The 20,380-nt window shown below is 33.7% G+C and overlaps 2 protein-coding genes across 2 annotated transcripts; both read left to right on the forward strand.

Annotated features, from left to right (window-relative positions):
* Nucleotides 1–944: 944 nt before the first annotated feature.
* Nucleotides 945–3,053, forward strand: LOC114315265 (protein disulfide-isomerase). The gene is made up of 3 exons (XM_028261848.2): nucleotides 945–1,379; nucleotides 2,516–2,546; nucleotides 2,663–3,053. Exons 1-3 carry the CDS (start codon nucleotides 1,066–1,068, stop codon nucleotides 2,927–2,929), a joined length of 612 nt encoding a protein of 203 aa, XP_028117649.2. The 5' UTR covers nucleotides 945–1,065; the 3' UTR covers nucleotides 2,930–3,053.
* A 1,586-nt stretch (nucleotides 3,054–4,639) lies between these two features.
* LOC114315295 (protein disulfide isomerase-like 1-2) lies at nucleotides 4,640–7,886 on the forward strand. Its single transcript, XM_028261914.2, has 3 exons — nucleotides 4,640–4,966; nucleotides 7,296–7,326; nucleotides 7,459–7,886. The coding sequence occupies exons 1-3, from the start codon at nucleotides 4,797–4,799 to the stop codon at nucleotides 7,846–7,848; spliced, it is 591 nt and encodes a 196-aa protein (XP_028117715.2). The 5' UTR covers nucleotides 4,640–4,796; the 3' UTR covers nucleotides 7,849–7,886.
* Nucleotides 7,887–20,380: the final 12,494 nt, after the last annotated feature.

Genomic DNA, 20,380 nt, shown 5'->3' on the forward strand with positions numbered 1-20,380 from the left:
CAAACAATTTAAAAAACTTGACATTCAATTTTCAACTTTATCAAAAACTATCCTAGCCAGTATTAGGGCAACTGATTTTGAAAATTAATGTATATGCTTGGTTTCACTTTTCAAAAAACACTTTTCAGAAAATTTTATTTTCTTATTTTTCGTATTTTTTTATTTTTACTAATTTTTTTAAAATATTTTAAGCAATTTTTAAAATTTTTAGACATACCTAACTTAGATGTATCTAAAAAGTAAAAAATTTGTAAAGAAAACCTTTTAAAAATTCACTAAATACCCAAAATAGAAAAAAATACGAGAATTCAGTACATTGTTTGTATTTTTACGTATTTATTAATTTTTTAAACTATTTTTTCACAAATTTTTTACTTTTTAGATACATCTAAGTAAGGTGCATCTAAAAAGTAAAAAAAATGTTTAAAATTTAAAAAATATTCACTAAAAACAAAAAAATCAGAAAATCAAAAACTTAATTTTCTAAAAACTTAATTCAAAAAACTCAAACCAAATACACTGAATTTTACTTTCTACTAGAAAAACGAAAAAAAAAATGTAAATAATACTTTTTTTTTTTTTTTTTTACTATTTGTCGTATATTTTCAAATTTGCTTTTAGGTTGTTTGAAATGATTTAAATAAATATATATTTTTTTATTTTTTACAAAAAAAAATATTAAAAAAAATGATATAACCTAAAAAATAAAAAAAATAAAAAATTACACTTATATAACACATTCCAAACAAACTCTTAGGCCTTGTTTGGTTTCACTCTCAAAACACAATTTTTGAAAAAAATTCCAAAATTTTGTTCCAAAGTCATTTTCTCTCTCTTCTACACATCAATCAATTATTTTTTCTCTCTCCTCTCTCTTTCTCAATCATTTTTTCTCTCATACATATCTACTCAATTACAACAAAATATTAAATCATCCTAAACTCCCATACTCCAAAACTATTTTCAAAATATACAATCAAACAAATCAAAAAAATTTCTAAACTCTTCTTCCAATTTTTTTTTTTTTTAAATTTATCTCCCAAAATCAAACTAAATACAACCTTAATGTCTCCCGCATGCCTACCGCTGTCTCTCTCTCTACACTCTTTCATCATCATCAGAAAAATCAAAACTATAAAACGTAAAAACCTAGGGGCTTATAGAGAGAGAAAACTTAGCAGCAAAGCAATGGCGTCTAGGTTATGGATCTGGTCCTTCGTCTTCGTTTTGTCTGTCATCGTTCCGTCATTTGCAGGGGCATCTGCTTCTGAAAACGAGGACTCACAGTCGAAAGAGTTCGTTCTGACTCTAGATCATTCCAACTTCTTTGAGATTGTTGCCAAGCACGACTTCATCGTCGTCGATTTCTACGCTCCATGGTTTGTAATTCAATTTTGTTCCATTAATTCTCTTCGTGTTCTTGTAATAATATGGATTCTTTATGCACTTTTTTTTATTATTATTTATTTTTTTAATCCTTGCAAAGCACGAAATACTGGTCTCCTAATTCAACTCACTTGAGGGAGAGTTAAGTACACCTCTCTTCTATTTTTATTTAATCCTCCACTTCAAAATCGTAAATCTACCTCCGATAGCTAGTTAACTTTGCTACCATTTTTTCAAGTTTTGGATTTTAGGTTAGTGTAATTTTTAGTGGTCATTGAGGTCTTATGTTTTCTTGCATTGTGATGTTCATGAATGTGCTTTTGCACTTCTTATGCAGTTTAACACTTCCGTTTTTGGATCATAATATGACTTCTTTTCAATATCCAAATTGGATTTATGTCTTTTGGTTAGAGATTATGAGTAGCTCTTTGTCATACTATCTCCAATCGTTCACCAATTTTTTCATCAAATTTGATTTTAATTTTGAGTAAAAAATTTGATTTAATATGAACTATTCTAATAATTTTTCATCAAATTTTCATGAAAATCTTTTTAAATTTTTTTCTCTTATTCTAAATTTCTCTTTTTCATCAAATTTGATTAATAAAAAAAAAAATCATCTTCACTGTTTGATGAAAAAATTGATTCTCTTGATTTGATGAACAATTGATAAAAAAGATTGGAGATAATTTTTGAGCACTTTAAATTTGATGAAGGAAAATGTGATGGATTGGAGATATTCCAATGACTTAGATTTTTTTTTTTAATAGAAAAACTAAAAATTAATTTGATAAAAGAAATAAAAATACATGTCATTTTAAAATAATTTTATCTTTTGAGACGTTAGAAATAAATTTTAAAAATATTATTTTGATATTTATTTTTATCAAATCAGTTTCCATTTTCTTAAACAAAATTCTAAAAAAAAATTTTACAAAACAAACCAAACCAAACCAAACATGACGAAAATACTTGCAAGCCATAAAAATGGTACAAAACATTTTTCTTGTTGCTATTAAAATGTTTGTGTTTTCGTGGATGCAATTACTATATTTACATGAAGTACTTATTGAATACTATTATGGACTGTTCATCTGGTATGCTTCTTATTATTGGTGTTCTGGTACAGGTGCTACTGGAGCAAGAAGCTTGCTCCTGAGGTAATCTTGAAAGCATTTAATTTCAGAGGGTTCAGATAAGATTTGATCAACTTTGGTTACATATACTTCATTCACTAACAATGTATAATGTATATATCTATAATATTGATTTGCAGTATGAGAAAGCTGCATCTGTACTGAGTCTCTACGATCCTCGAATCACCCTAGCAAAAGTTGATGCCAGTGAAGAAAAAAACCAGGGAATTGCACGTAAATTTAAGATTCAGGGTTACCCCACAATTAAGATCTTGAGAAATGGAGGGAACCATACTCAAGCTTACTATGGACCTCGAGATGCTGATGCTTTTGTTGCTTATTTAATAAAGGAAAGGTCCCCTGCTTCTGGTGAAATAAAATCCACAGAAGATTATTGCATATTGTAGTGTTTTGTTATGGAACATTCTGATTATATTACCTACATTGTGGTAGGGTGGATACAATATATCATTTTTAAGGATACACACTGTATATAATATTATAAAAATATAAACTGTTTTTTTGTTGAATACCAGAAACAAGTAAAGGGGTTCAAGTCTAATTAAGAGGGTTCATCATGTAACTGTTTTGAACAAATAACGTTTCATCTATTTAATATAAAAAATTCAAACTTGAGTGGGTTGAATTTAACCCTCCCATGCAAGTGTAGGGTTGCCCCTGATTGTTTGGCACTTTCTTTCTGTTATTTGGCATTAATAACATTAGCATTTTACAAAAAGATTCTGCTATAGTTATTGTCATTTTTCCTGAAACAATTTTTTGATCGAATATGATAATAAAAAAAATATGTTAAAAATTCACAATTTAAGTTATATAATTCATTCATAATGACATGACATGACAGTAGAGTCGGGTTTAATAAAATTGAATTTGTGATAAATTAAAAATTAACACACAACTTGTAATATTATTGGTTTTTTTTTTTAACTTTTATCTTCAGCGATTTTTTTTTTAATTTTTTAAATTCTTTTAATTTAAAATTTTTCTACAGTAAACGGCTGAAAACAAAAAATTTGACACAACTTTTATTTTAGAACTTACTAAAAACAAATAAATAAAATTATTTTTTTAACTGGATGTGCAACTCTGCCTCCTGTCATTTACCACCAATTCAAACTTGATAAAACATTACACTAACCCATTGATTTACAAAATGTAATACAAAAATATTAAATTTCTCTTACGTTTAAATTTGAATTTGAGAGAATTTTAGAGATCATGGGTTCCCTTTTAATTATCTAAACTATTCATTTAATAGGATTCTCAATATATATCATTCATAAAAAAAAAAAATCAGATCGATCCAAATCATAATATTTTAAAATATTTTTAAAAATAAACCATCTATTTAGTTGTAAATATAAATATTATAATTATCATATTAATTTAATTTTTTTTATAAATAATATACATAAAACATTTTGTAAAATATATAATTTAAATTATCGAAATAAACTTAATGAGTCAACACTCTCTCAAATTCTTATAAAGTTATATTTAAATTTGACAATCCATACACATTAAAAAAAAAAAAAAAAAAAAACGAAATCGGTAACACCAAATCAACGCTGGTAGTGGAACAAAGTTGACCAAAAATCATTGTCGTTTCAAGAGGCAATTATTTAAAAATAAAAATTTAGCTACACTTCGTGTGCTAGAAAATCGTACACTCGAATCTTTATAATAAAAGAAAATAATTACGAAATGATTGAAAATTTTATAACATTAATTATACAATTATTAATGTTGATAAATTTATTGATATGATTTTATAATTGAAAATTTTATGACATTAATTATTAATGTTGACAAAATTTTTCATTAATATACAATTATTTTTATGAAAAATATTGATATATAATTTTTGTTTACAATAACAGCTGATACAGTATGACAAATGAGATTACTCGACGTGAATAACGAGTTGGAATTTTTTAGGTTTTAGATCATAAAAATTCAGACCATAAGCATTTTTCTTACCTTATTTACCTTACCAATTTTTTCTCAAACTTTTTTTTTTATTAAAATTAAATTTAAACTAATATAGTCAGATCGGGTAATTTTGTGATCCTGAATAATCAGCCATACACATAGCGAGTATAATCGCTGTCTCTCTCAACTAACGGTGAAAAGTCTCGTACTCTCTCTCTCTCGTCAACACGGAAAAATCACACTCTAAAATCAAAGCTCCTCCAGGAGATATAGCGAGAGAGAAAAGGAGTTTATAGAGAGAGAAAGCTTAGCAGGAAAGCAATGGAGTCTAGGTTATGGATCATGGTCTTCGTTTTGGCTATCATGGGTTGGTCATTTGCAGGGTGGTTTGGATCTGAACCTAAGGAGTTGGTTCTGAATCTAGATCACTCCAACTTCTACCACACTATTGGCAACCACGACTTCATCGTCGTCCACTTCTACGTTCCAGGGTATGTATATGTATTTCAATTTTGCTTTATTAATTCTCTAAAGTTGTGTTTGATCGGGGATTTAATGAGAAATTTGAAAAGAAAAATAAAAAAGATAGGTGAAATGTGAATAAAATATATTTATATTTTACTTAATTTCACCCAATTTTTCTCTTACCTTTTTTCAAATCTCTCCCCAAATTTCCCAACCAAATACAGGATTAAGGTTAATTGGGAACATTTAAATAAAACGATAAATTACAAATACACCTGAAATTTATTTAAAATACGAATTATCCTTGTAATTTAAAAAATTACAAATACTTGTCTGTTAGATTTTTCTTTAACAATTTTAATTGAAAAAGTAAAATTTTTATGGTGTGTTTGTAATTTACCTAAATAAAACTATAATTTCTTTTTCTCAAAATTATATGTATATTTTTTATTTTTTCAATCTCTGTAGTGTAGACGAATTTAAAAGTTAAAAAATTTGATTTTTTAAAACAAAAGAAATAAAAGAGTTAAATTTTTTTGCCTTCCGTTTTTTTGGGTCTTTTTTCCAATTTTTTCCAATCTTATATTTTTTCATCCGTTTGTGTAGAAAATTAAAGGCCAAAAAATCAACAACAAAAAACATAATGAAAAAAAGCATTTAATCCTCCACTTCATAGTTATAAATCTACCTCCAATAATTAACCTTGCAACCATTTTTTAAAGTTTAAACTTAAATACACTCATCCAAATGATTTACATTTAGACCATATTTGAATTATAAATTTCTGTGGGAATTTAGAAACTCTGCTTTTTTTACTTTTCCTTTTTAAATTCATGATCTAAATACAGTCTTAGATTTTTTTTTTGATGATTTTATTTATTTGTATTTTTTTTTTTGGCCCTTCTATGGTTATTTTGAGGACTTTAAAATGAGAATAGTTAGCATTATTGCTAACCTAAGTATGGATGCGGATGCGGATGAGAATATTGAACACGGCGATTTTAAAAAAAATAGAAATACGGAAAAAGCGGAGACACGACAATAAAATATATTTTTATATATTTTTATTTGCTGTCTATATTAATATTACATTCACAAACAATCAATATTAACAAAAATTAACTCTAATTCTATATTTTTATTTAAAAAAAAACTTTTAAATTAATAGTTACAATTTATATATATTTTTTTATGAATGATCTGTTAAGTATTTAAATCTAAGAAATAAATAATAAACATTTAAAATTCATCAAAAACATTAAAGAAAATGGAAAAAAAATAACTTGGCATGTAGTGTTCCCGGAGTGTTCCATACTTGTTCCCGCATGTCTGCATATTCCTACGGTGTCCAATACAAATACAGCACTTGTTTTAAAATGTCGGTGCTTTCATAGTTGCTAACTTTGCTTGGATTTTAAGTATGTGTCAATTAGTGGTTCATTGCTGACTGAGAGAGGTCTTATGTTTTTTGGCATGGTGATGTTCATGAATGTGCTTGTGCTCTTCTTATGCGTTCGACACTCCTATTTTTGGATCATAATATGATTTCTTTTCAATATGCAAATTCGATTTATGTCTTTTGGCTAGAGATTACGAGTAGCGTTTTTTTTTTTTTTTTTTTCTGGTTGCCATTAAATTGTATTGCGTTTTCATGGATGCAGTTACTGGTTAGAGAAATTCCAATGCTGATTTTTATTTTTTACTAGTTAGAGTATGGAAAAAGGCATGCATTTTATTTTACCTAATTAATCTTTCATTTATATGTTAGAACGATACTCTTTATTTTACATATTTATTCATACAAAATAATTTAAAAAGCCTCCAAATACTGTCCAAATCTAGCTAGAGGGTCTTCTTGATTGGTGGATGGGATTCAAATGGAAGTCATTTGCTGGGTCTGATATTCTGTTTTGAGCTCTGCTTTGTCCTGGGCTTGTACAAAGGCATTGTCTTTGTTTGGGTTTTGTTGTCCTTCTTTATTGAGGTGCTTTGTTGGTTACTCACCAACTCCGGTGCAGTGCTTGCTCATGATTGGGCTTGTTTTTGGTTGTTTTATTCCTGCTTTTTCTTTCCTTATTAAATTCATGAGGCCAAGCTGTTCGTTATATAGATGCAAATTGTAGTTTTTGGGGAGTATGTCCTGTTGGGGAATTAGGGAGCCCATAAACGCACAACAATACCAATCCAATCCATTAGGAAGAAATTCTGAAGTCAATAAACATCATATCAAGACCCAACATACATTATTTGATACTCATACCCACTTAAAAGCTTAAGCCTATTATTATTATTATGGAATCACGATCCCTGTTTATCTGGTATGTTTATTATTATTATTTTTATGTTCTGTTACAGGTGTAGCTTCTGCCAAAAACTTGCTCCAGAGGTAATGAAAGTATCCAATTTCAGAGGGGGTTTACATAAGATTTCATCAAGCTGGTTATATTGTTGATAGTAACATATATATATCATTGGCTAATAATGTATAATGTATATCTATCCATATTGATTTTTGCAGTATGAGAAAGCTGCATCTGTACTGAGTAGTCATGATCCTCCAGTCACCCTGGCTAAAGTTGATGTCAGTGAAGAGAAGAACATGGACCTTGCAAGAGAATTTAAGATTTCGAGTTTCCCAACAATTAAGATCTTCAGAATGGGAGAGAACCATATTCAAGATTACCAAGGACCTACTCGAGATGCTGAAGGAATTGTTGCTTATTTAAAGAAGCAAATTGGCTCTTCCTCTGCCGCTGAAATAGAAGAATCCGCAGAAGATTACCAAGGACCTCGGGATGCTGATGGTATTGTTCCTTATTTAAAGAAGAAGCTAATCGGCTCTGCTTCTGCTAAAATAGAAGAATCCACAGAAGATTTCGATTTAGATATGTACATTAACGTTATATAGATATTCAAAAGAATAATAATGAGGATAAATTACAAATACATCACCTAGAATTTGCTTAAAGTAATTTTTTTTTTTTCTTGTAATTCTGAAAACTACATCTTATCCATTAAATTTTTTAATTTTATAATAAGTGGTCCTTTTTATTAATAAATTATCAAAGTCAATTAACAGTTTTTAATAATGTTAGAAATTTATTTCAATTAATAATTTATGTAATTTTATCACTGTATATGAGAGCATATATGAATTTTATTTTTTCAATTAATTCTATTAAATAAAAAGTTATAGCAATGAGATATTTATAATTTTCCAACCACAGAGAAAAATTTATATTTTAAGTAAATATCAAAAGGTGTGTTTGTGATTTACCTAACAACAATCTAAATAAATATTATATTATATTCTGGAAAGGTTTACACCCTCAAAAAAATGTTTGGTCACTTTAGGATGATAGTCATAATATTTTGTGGTAAAAACTACAATTGGATGAATTTATGGTGTGCATCCCTATATTGAAGTTTTTTTTTATTTTATTTTATTTTATTTATTTATTTTTTTTTATAACATCTGACCTAGTCTAATTAAAGTTACAAGGGAAAGTTACGGCTGGTCCTTTGAACCGGACTTAATACCCATGAAGTTCATACCCAAAATAATTTAGTCCATTTTCTCATTTTACCCTTGTGAGCCCACATGTTTGACTCTACTTTCAGCACACATTACTATCATGACCCACCATTGCCCCTTCAAGCCATTGTCAATCATTTCTGGCTATCGATAATAACCTCCGACGACCTCTGATGATCACCTCCAGCAACCTTTGCCATTACTACCATCCTTCGACTTTTGACAATATTTTTTTGGCCATTTTTCATCTCCATTACGTCACTACCACCACCACCACCACCTCTTCAAATTTGGTGGAAACAAAACAAAATGAGAAGAAAAATGATGAAGAGAATGAAGGAGAGAGACAATGAGCCATTACCAGAAAACAGTTCTTATTATTTTTCACATTCACAGATCAAGACAAAGAATCAAAAGTCAAATTTAGTAATAAATTCATCTTTGACACATTTAGTGATAAATTTATCGCTGACTATTTATAAAAAAAATAATAATAAAAAGAAAATCTAGTCATCACCATTACAAATGATAAATTTATCATTACTAATTTATCAAGTTTAATATAAAAATAGAAATATTCAATAAATTTATGGATAAATTTATCACTAGTATAAACAACAGATAGGAGCTCCAGCAACCATGTCAGTGCTACATCTTGACGTCGACGAGGGCTGTGACATTTGATCGACATCGAAGATAGTAGATTGGCATTGAAAATGGCCAAATCTAAACTCGCCAGTGAAGATCGGCGTTGAAAATAATAGATCGATGATAAATAAGAAATATGGAGACAGAAGGTGTCGAAGAAGAGGATAGTGGTGTAAGGCGAGGGACAACGATGGCGAGAAAGGATAATGAGGACGGTGGTTAAAGCAAATGACGTTGATAGCAACGGAGAAAAGATGATGAAGATGATTGGTGAACAATGGTTGTAGCGGTGGTCCACAAAGGTGACGATGGTCGATAATGTGGCCATAGTGGGTGAACAACCATGGTGACGGTGGTGGTGTGGTGTTAGTGGCGATGGCAGTATGAAATTCTATAGAGAAAGAGAAGAGTTTTCTATGAGAGAGAGAGAGAGAGAGAACAAAATATTATTTAGGACAATATAAAACACTTAAGGGTATAGAATAAAATAAAAAAAAACATATATATGGGACAATAAGTATAGCGATTCCGGTATTGACCTGACCTTTGTTGCATTCCGGACTCGGGTTCTATGATTGTATATTGTTGTCTATGTCTTGTTTTCCTCCTTTAGCTCTTTGAATTTGAGTTTTGAAACATGTTGGGCGTGTTTGGAACAGGTTGGTTGTTAGTTGGTCTAGATTGTTGTTGCCCAAAATTTTGCTCCTCCAGCTTGAGCGAGCCTTTTTGCACTCAAGCAAAAGTTGCAAACTTCCAGTACTTGGCACGTCTGCAGAAGTACTGGAGGAGTGTTTTTCACGCTCGAGCGGCATTCCTTGCGCTCGAGCGGGTTGTCTGTTGTCTGCAAAATACTGAAAGTGTGTATTATACGCTCGAGCGGGTAGTGCATTGTTGTTGTGTCTTGGCGCTCTAGCGGCCTTTATTGCGCTCGAGCTGAACAAAATGTTGTGTCTTACGCTCAAGCGTACACATCTCCGCTCAAGTGGACTGCGCGTATATCAGATCGCGAAAAGCACTTTTTACATCACTTTTTCAGATATATTCTTCTTGAAACTCTAATCTGGCACCCTCTCTGTCTACAAATACTCCAAGATCCAAGCACCTCTACCCTACATCCTTTGAGAAAAAGGTTGAGCATCTTGTGGGCTTCCTTTCCAACCGAACAAAGCTTGGTTTTGTGCACATTTGGAGTTCTTTTTCATCTCCTTAGAGCTTATACTTTTGAGGTAGGGATATTCTACACCTTAATATGACTTTTAACCTAGATATGTGTTGTTGTGTATAGATGATGGGATTTAAGAGTGATTTTGCATAAACTAGGGTTTGGGTTCAAAGTTTAAAAAATGGGTTTTCCATATTGATCTATAAAATGAATATGGGGTCTTATGTATGAAGTTTCTCTAGTGCTAAAATGGTGGAATCTAACTATTAGGTTGAATTTGAGGAAAATAGAAGATTTGCCCTAATTTGAGTTAAATAAATTATTTTGTATAAATAATGAAATTGATATGGGAAGTATGGAATTAGGAGGATGTATGAGTGAGTAATGTAATTGGATTTGTTAAATCACTCACCTATGAAAATTTTGATAAATTATCTGTTTAAAAGATTGTATATCTGTTTAGAAATATCTGGGCTATCGGTAGAGGATAGCTATGATTGTTGTAAAAACTGCATGTGGATTAGGTGAATTGAAACCTATCGCTTAACTTACGTCATTGAAAATGACAGTATGATTGAGTTATTGATTATGTGTCATGGATGGTCATTGTAAATAATGATGTTCTTAATGCATTGTATATGTATCTTTGTTTGGGAGGAGATAGGAGATGTACTTGAAGGTTTGAGAGGAGATAGGGGATGGACTCTATGTAAAATTAAGTTAGCCGGAGTGTCTAGGGTGAATGTCCCGAAATCTTATATATATATATATATATATATATATGGATGCCGATTCCTTCGGATGTAAATTCCGTAAAATGGCAAGAAAATTGAAGTGTTTAAACAATGGTTGTTATTAAATTGTGAACCAATAAGTTGTAGTCTCATTTGGGGTTGTTTGGATAACAAGGACCTATACTCATGAATTGATTTGAAATGAATGAATAATAGTGTATTGAGATGTAAATATTAATGTTGAATTGTTATGGAAAGAGTGGAAATTAGTTATGTAAATTGAACATTTATTTCACACTTATATCTTAATTACACTTTATATATTGTGTTAGTTTATCTCTACTGGGTTTTGGCTCACCCTACTTGGGAAACCATTTTCAGGTACTAGTGACGTGCCACCTCTAAGGTCATAGCTTGGGAGGATTGAAAGCTGATGGCTCCATTTTTGTTATATTTGTACTTAAATGTTTATTCAAGCCAAGGGCTAAACTTGTATAGAGTCTAGGACTCTTTCTTTTGTTGTAACTAAGCAATATCTTAGAAAGATGTAAGTCCATAAGGTATTTATTTGTTACCGCTAATTTGAATTACATGCTGTAAATTTAGAATGAATGTTTATAAATATATAATACATGTAATTCCCTTTTATAATAGAAACTCTGATAAATGAAGCAGATCATTTTATTATGTTAATAGTATAAATGGTTTATTTGTATTATATTTTGAGGGCATTATAATAAGACTCTAATTTAGGACATAATGGGTGATAAGATCAAATAGTAGTACAGACGGGTAGATATCCCAAGTTACAAACTATTTATGTTATATATGAATGTTGGTGTGGCGTAAATATTACAAACCTTTGTGGTAAGAAATGTGATGACCAACCATTTTGGTGTGACAAATTACAATATATTGCAATATTTATTATGGAACATTGTGATTATATTACGTACATTGATATAATATATTTTTTAAGGGTACACGTTGTATAATATTATAAATATATATATATATATATATATATTTAAATAGATAAAGATATTTTAAAAAATCATCCATTTATGTAGAGACAAAACACAATAAATAAAAATATTATAATTATCAAATTAACTTAATATTTTCATAAATTATATACATAAAATATCTTTCAAAATATATTATTCAAATTATTGAAAAGACTTCTGTTGAACCTTATAAGTCAACAACTCCCACAAATTCTTGTAAAATTTAAACTGAGACCCAAAAAAATAAAATAATAAAAAATAAAATTAGAAGGAGTAGAAGTATTGGAACTAGGGGTGAGCAACGGTTTATCCGAACTGCTCAAACCGCCCAACTCGCCCAACCTGTATATAAATGGGCGGTTTCGCAAACATAATGCGGGCAGATGCGGCTTGAAATATGACAAATTTACGGGTTGCGAGCGGGTCGCGGGTTAAACCCGCAACCCGCAAAAACCGCCCACACTTTAATTATTATTATTATTATTATTTTTTATATACCAACTTTGTAACTTTAACAGGAGCACCATTATATTCTCTTATGACACTAGAATCCTTATTTTTAAGTATTTATCAACTTTCTTAATGCCGTAGAATTATCAAGTTCTAAACTTGGTTTCTTATATGATTTTCATTGGTGACTCATCCACTTTTTCCTAATAAAATTTTCTTTCTTATGGTCGATAGAACTTCTAGATTGATTATTGATTACTGAACTGACAATTCTAATTGAGTACAACTTTTAATGCATTGATATACATTTTTTTCATGGCCAAAATGCTAGTGCAGGGTCTCTTTATTTTGGGTACTTTCATTTAATGCATTGATATTCAATTTTTATTTACAAACTCATCAGAAAATTGTTGTCAAATAATCACAAATATATAAAATGAATCTGATACCTAAATTCGATGGGAACAAATACTCAAAAATTAATTTTTAAAGAAAATAGTGTAAACCGCAAATCGTCCGCAACCACCCGCATATCTGCTAACCATATCCGCACAAACTGCAAACCGCACTGCGAGCGGTTGTGAGTTGACTTTTTCCAAAACCGCATAGATGCGGGTGGGTCAAAACTGAACCACAAACTGCGCAAAACCGATCTGCGAACACCCCTAGTTGGAACAATCTTTTGTGTAAATAAAATAAATTGAAACTAAATCAAACAAAATAAAATAAATAACTTACAGAATTTATTTTATCGAATTGAATGAAAAATAAAAGACCAAGTCGAGTGTGTGACACTCTGTCCTTAAGACAGATTTGCCCCGCTACGGTGCTTACGGTCTAATGGCGTCTATCTCCCAGGATACAATGATCTTCACAAATTTGTAGTAGCATTCCAAACAAATTTGTCTGGGGAACTAGAACATTGTGTTCTATACTCTCTTTAATTTTCTCTAAAACTAGAATGAAGATTATATATGCAAAGGAACAAAATCTGGACAGCAAAATGTATTTTTTCATCAAGACTGCTGAAAAGTGGTTGGTATTTATAGGCAAATAAACTTGTCCGAACAGGTGCAGAAAGAACCGAACATGTATGAAACAGATTTGAACAGATGCTGTTTTGAATTCAAACAGATATGCAGCCAAGTTTTGAATCTGTTCGAAAGTTATAGATCTGTAACTGCTGGGCAGTTATAATACTGTTCAAAACAGTTTAAATCTGTTAGGAATATAAGACTGGAGAAGATTTGTTTGGAAAAAAATTTAAATTCAAATTTGAATTAAATTCTAGCAATAATTCAAATGAAATTTGTCCAAAAAATTAATACAAGACCTGGCCCACACCCGCGCACTGCACGGCTCGGTCGGCCGGTCGGACGGCGACGCGCGCACGTAGTGGTTTGGGCCAAGGTTCCATTTGTTCATAACTTCTCTCTTCTACAAACTTGGGATGCCCTTGGGGCCCAACCCAAGTGTTGTAGTCTAGAGCTCATATACACACAAAAAATCTCTTAAAGTTTCAATGTAGGACAATCCATTTTAAAGAAATCCACATTTAATTCTTTAAATGTCCATTTCACAAACCCGAAAACGATGTCAAATTTTCATTCACTCATAAATGGTTTTGACAAACCGTCTTCACCATGTGACTTGCCATGCGGCAAGGAACACGTCACCTCTTCGAACCCACCGCAAAAGACGTTTGGAACCCACTCAATTTTAGACTCAAAGTTAGCTCAAAATAAGCCTGATAAAACCAATTTTCCAACAAGAAGGAGAATACAAAAAGGTGAAATCGGTAACACCAAATCAACCTGGTAATGGATTTTGTTTTTATTATAACAAAGTATTTAGATCAGTTTTCGTGTACTTTAATTAATTTTGAAATTCACGTAAAGTGATATTTTTATGTGGATCAAAAAAATCTTGAAAAGAGTCTGCGGACATCATCTCAAAAAATTGATAATACATAGGCCTTGTTTGGCAAAGGTCATTTTCTACTTTTTGGTCCAATCTACAAAAAGACAAAATAAGTTAAAATAGTCAATAATATAAAATGTTACATCAAATTCATAATCATTTCAATTTTTCTCTCATAAACATTACATTCAATTACAAAAAAATCTCACTATCTTCTCAAACATAAATATTTTAACCTACTAAAATAATCAAAAACTAAACTAACATATTAAAATAGCCAACTTTCTAAATAAGGGCATAATGAAAATTGAATCTAAGACTTAAATCACTACAAAAAAAATTGTTTTTTGTGACGGCAAAACGCCGTCGCAAATACTCCAAACGCCGTCGCTAATAGTTTTTTGCGACGGTATATAGTTTTTTGCGACGGCAAGTGGGGGGTCGCAACAGAGGGGGTTGCAAAAGGGCTTTAGCGACGGCAAGAGCCGTCGCCATTGTTTTTGCGACGGTAAATTTTTTTTTTTGCGACGGCAAATTTCTGTCGGCCAAAAGCTACGAAAATCTGATTTTTTGCGACGGTAAAGTCTTGCCGTCGCTAAAAGAGTTTTGTCGACTGCCAAATCCCGTCGGTAAAAGTATCGTCGCTAATGACGATTGGCGACGGCAACCTGAGCCGTCGCTAAAGGTCTTATTCTTAGTTTAATTCCTACCTTTTGTGACAGTGTTTGAGCCGTCGCAAAAAGCTTGCTACCATTTTCTTTTTGCGACGGGGGAGCTCCGCCGTCTCAAAAAAAAATTTAAAAAAAAATCCCTGTACTAAAATAATTAAAAATATAAAAAAAAAACCTGTATTAAATGAAAAATAACTAAAAAAAAAATCTAAAAATTACATAATAATATAAATGCATACATAAACAAAAGTTAGCACATGATGAACATTCATAATGTTGTTCCATTCATAACAATACATAAATAAAAATTCATAACAATAAAAATTATGCCACTACATAATGTCGCATAATACATACATAATATTGTTCACAAATTTAAATAACATAAATCAAAATCAAAATCAAAACCAAAAGTTTTCGTCTTGATTCCTTCGTGGGTTAAAAAAATAAAAGTTGGTTATAATCTTTATACGCCCGCATTCCACAAAAAGCAAACTGCTACTAAGGAAATATCTGAAAAAAACAAAATAAAAATAATTAATAACAATATAATGGTGTTAATATTTTAATTACAGAAAAATATAAAAAAATTAACTACTATATAATTACAAAGATAGTTTAGTAAATAATTTTGACTAGACCGAAATCTGACTCTAACTCCCAAACCGGGAACCCGATTCGAGCCCCGTCTTCTCCCACAAGTCTCTCGTGCCTAGCCGGTCATGTGTGCCAAGTTTCGTGCCAAACCGACGCCGTTTGGTGATTTTGGGGCGTTAACACCTCGAGTTCAAGTTTCTTAAGAAACTAGTTTGCCTAAAGTGAAATCCGGCTATAACTCCCAAACCGGGAACCCGATTCGAGCCCCGTCTTCTCCCACAAGTCTCTCGTGCCTAGGCGGTCGTGTGTGCCAAGTTTCGTCCCAAACCCACGCCGTTTAGTGATTTTGGGGCGTTAACACCTCGATTTCAAGTTTCTTAAGAAACTAGTTTGCCTAAAGTGAAATCCGGCTATAACTCCAAAACCGGGAACCCGATTTGAGCCCCGTCTTCTCCCACAAGTCTCTCGTGCCTAGGCGGTCGTGTGTGCCAAGTTTCGTGCCAAACCGGCGCCGTTTGATGATTTTGGGGCGTTAACACCTCGAGTTCAAGTTTCTTAAGGAACTAGTTTGCCTAAAGTGAAATCCGGCTCTAACTCCCAAATCGGGAACCCAATTCGAGCCCCGTCTTCTCCCACAAGTCTCTCGTGCCTAGGCGGTCGTGTGTGCCAAGTTTCGTGCCAAACCGACGCCGTTTGGTGATTTTGGGGCGTTAACACCTCGAGTTCAAGTTTCTTAAGGAACTAGTTTGCCTAAAGTGAAATTCGGCTCTAACTCCCAAACCGGGAACCCGATTCGAGCCCCGTCTTCTCCCACAAGTCTCTCGTGCTTAGGCGGTCGTGTGTGCCAAGTTTCGTGCCAAACCGACGCCGTTTGGTGATTTTGGGGCGTTAACACCTCGAGTTCAAGTTTCTTAAGAAACTAGTTTGCCTAAAGTGAAATCCGGCTCTAACTCCCAAACCGGGAACCCGATTCGAGTCCCGTCTTCTCCCACAAGTCTCTCGTGCCTGGGCGGTCGTGTGTGCCAAGTTTCGTCCCAAACCGACGCCGTTTGGTGATTTTGGGGCGTTAACACCTCGATTTCAAGTTTCTTAAGGAACTAGTTTGCCTAAAGTGAAATCCGGCTATAACTCCAAAACCGGGAACCCGATTCGAGCCCCGTCTTCTCCCACAAGTCTCTCGTGCCTAGGCGGTCGTGTGTGCCAAGTTTCGTGCCAAACCGACGCCGTTTGATGATTTTGGGGCGTTAACACCTCGAGTTCAAGTTTCTTAAGGAACTAGTTTGCCTAAAGTGAAATTCGGCTCTAACTCCCAAATCGGGAACCCAATTCGAGCCCCGTCTTCTCCCACAAGTCTCTCGTGCCTAGGCGGTCGTGTGTGCCAAGTTTCGTGCCAAACCGGCGCCGTTTGGTGATTTTGGGGAGTTAACACCTCGAGTTCAAGTTTCTTAAGGAACTAATTAGCCTAAAGTGAAATCCGGCTCTAACTCCCAAACCGGGAACCCGATTCAAGCCCCGTCTTCTCCCACAAGTCTCTCGTGCCTAGGCGGTCGTGTGTGCCAAGTTTCATGCCAAACCGACGCCGTTTGGTGATTTTGGGGCGTTAACACCTCGATTTCAAGTTTCTTAAGAAACTAGTTTGCCTAAAGTGAAATTCGGCTCTAACTCCAAAACCGGGAACCCGATTCGAGCCCCGTCTTCTCTCACAAGTCTCTCATGCCTAGGCAGTCGTGTGTGCCAAGTTTCGTGCCAAACCGACGCCGTTTGGTGATTTTGGGGCGTTAACACCTCGAGTTCAAGTTTCTTAAGGAACTAGTCTGCCTAAAGTGAAATTCGGCTATAACTCCAAAACCGGGAACCCGATTCGAGCCCCGTCTTCTCCCACAAGTCTCTCGTGCCTAGGCGGTCGTGTGTGCCAAGTTTCGTGCCGAACCGACGCCGTTTGATGATTTTGGGGCGTTAACACCTCGAGTTCAAGTTTCTTAAGGAACTAGTTTGCCTAAAGTGAAATCCGGCTCTAACTCCCAAATCGGGAACCCGATTCGAGCCCCGTCGTCTCCCACAAGTCTCTCGTGCCTAGGCGGTCGTGTGTGCCAAGTTTTGTGCCAAACCGACGCCGTTTGGTGATTTTGGGGCGTTAACACCTCGAGTTCAAGTTTCTTAAGGAACTAGTTTGCCTAAAGTGAAATCCGGCTCTAACTCCCAAACCGGGAACCCGATTCGAGCCCCGTCTTCTCCCACAAGTCTCTCGTGCCTAGACGGTCGTGTGTGCCAAGTTTCGTTCCAAACCGTCTCATCTTTTCCCACAAGTCTCTTAACTTACAATGTAAAGAATGCAAAGATACATTTTAGCTTAGAATGCAAAGATACATTTTATACCTGATCTTCTGGTGGTGGTGTATATGGATTCTCATCTTCTGCAGATTCCCTAAATGCCCGGTGGCCACTCGATGCATCAGGAACCTATGATAGTCAATGCATAATGTGTTAATCATATTCGAATTTTATACATAATCTTGTGTGAAAATTGAACTATCAAACAATTTAATTTATATCGAACCTGTCTGTTGGGATCCACACTCGCCCCCTGTGACACAAACGCCATCATCTCAGCTCTCATCTGCTGTAAATGTGTAGAGAACTCTGCTCGCAGCTCCTCCTTCAACTCATCCCTTAGCTCCGCACGAACCTGCTGCGTGATCTGCTCAATAGTCGATGGTTGGGGTGTTGACTGTGATGGCCCAGCACCATCTTTATACACCGCTCTCCGAGGCACAATTCTCCCGTATGTGCGACAATATCCATGTCCGTCATGACCTATCAACTCATGGAAAATGGCATTCCTAGCCTCCAAAGTCCGACCATCCTCAGGTAGTATAGAGAGTTGACGATTAAACTCATCCTGTATTGAATAAGACATACAAGTATATGCCAAATTAAGATGGTTGACCCACATAAAATAAACTTCAAATACAATCAAAGGTGTTTGGAAACTACCAAGGTCTGGATAACCTCTGGGTCATCTGCTCTACGTGTCATAAGCCAAACATTCATCTTATCAGTAGACTCCCCCTTATTGGTCATCTACATTTTTTTAGAAATATGAAAATTAGAATCCAAATAATTTGCAAATATTCAATGTTTATTTATATACAAAAATAAAACAATAAAATGTAAACCTCATGTCGTATCTGAGAGAAACTAGTACGCCCTGTGGTATGAGCTATGCCGTGAGCTCGCCGATTTTTAGCATTCCTACTTGCAATTTTCTATAACAGGTTCAACAAATGTAAGTATGTAAATATGATTTGTATGTTTACATATCATAAATATAACTTATTTGTATACCTCAGCATCAGAAGTACGCCAATACTCCACAAGTTCTTCCCACTGGCTTGGCACAATGTGCAAAGGAACATCATCCTTCAGATTAGGATCAGAACTTCCAGGCTTGAAATACTTAACCTTAATCTTGTTCTTGTGATCCTTCCATATGCTGTTGCAGTTTTTCATGCAGATTGGCTTGTACTCCTCTGGACATATATTCAAATTGTCCTATAAAACACAATTTCAAAGTGTAAATAATAATAACACAATTTTGGAATTCAAATTTGTGGACAAAAATATACTTTTACCTTCACATCCTTCCAGATAGCATCAACAATATCATCAGGCACATTGTTCCAGTCAAGAAAAGTAAGAGGAACAATGTTACCATTCCGCACAATGATGCCAAGTTGAGTAGTTAACTTAGCGACGTTATCCCCTATTGGGCAGTAATTTTCATCAAATTGTATGTACAGCTTTTTAGCAGTACCCCACTCTTTAATGCCCTTGGCACATCCTCTACCACGCCTAGTCAAGATTGATGAAGAACTAACATGACCTGCGAGATACAAAAACAATAAACAATATGCAATGGTAATAAACAAATGCAAATTTAAATAATATGAATACAAATCGAATTCTTATACCTGATGTAGGCTGTGAAGAAGACGAAGGGTCTGCAAAATACAATGAGAATAAACAAGTTATATATAATGAGCATAAATAAATGTATGTTTAAATAATTTTCATACAAATCAAAGCAAATCTATATACCTGCGGATAGCTCATAAGCTGATGACTCTAGTCGGGATGCTAGCTGCTGTGGTGCCACTGATGGTGGACGCACCGATGGTAGGCGTGGAGGCTGAGTACATGGTAGCTGTTGTGGTGCCACTGATAGTGGTCGATGCGGTGGTACTAATGGCCCCTCAGATGGTGGTGGCACTAATGGCCCCTCCGATGGTGGCCGATGTGATGCGTCCTCTGATGGTGGTGCTACTGCTGTCCTGTTATGTAGCACATCAGACATCATGCGCCGGGGATGATCAGGCTTCCTCTTCCTTCCCATAATAATATGCAAGCAATATAACATTAATTGACATTAGAAACATAGACAATGGGTTGTCATCAACTATAATATGACATTAATTGAACTAATACAATTACAAAGACAAAGTAAATTAAGAAATTGATGATTAACTACAACCTTGGCCTTAATTGAATTACTAATGTTGATTAAATATCAGCCTATTTGAACATCAACTGTTTCCCCTTCTGCGGCTTCCCTCACCCAACCAACTTCTTCATCACGAAGCATTATATTTTCTTCCAATTGTTGGCTTATGTATGGCTCGATTTGTGGATCAGTCGAACTCATATCAAATAAACCTC

This window comes from Camellia sinensis, chromosome 6 (assembly GCF_055761805.1).
Source record: "Camellia sinensis isolate YWXY chromosome 6, ASM5576180v1, whole genome shotgun sequence".
In the NCBI taxonomy this organism is placed as follows: domain Eukaryota; kingdom Viridiplantae; phylum Streptophyta; class Magnoliopsida; order Ericales; family Theaceae; genus Camellia; species Camellia sinensis.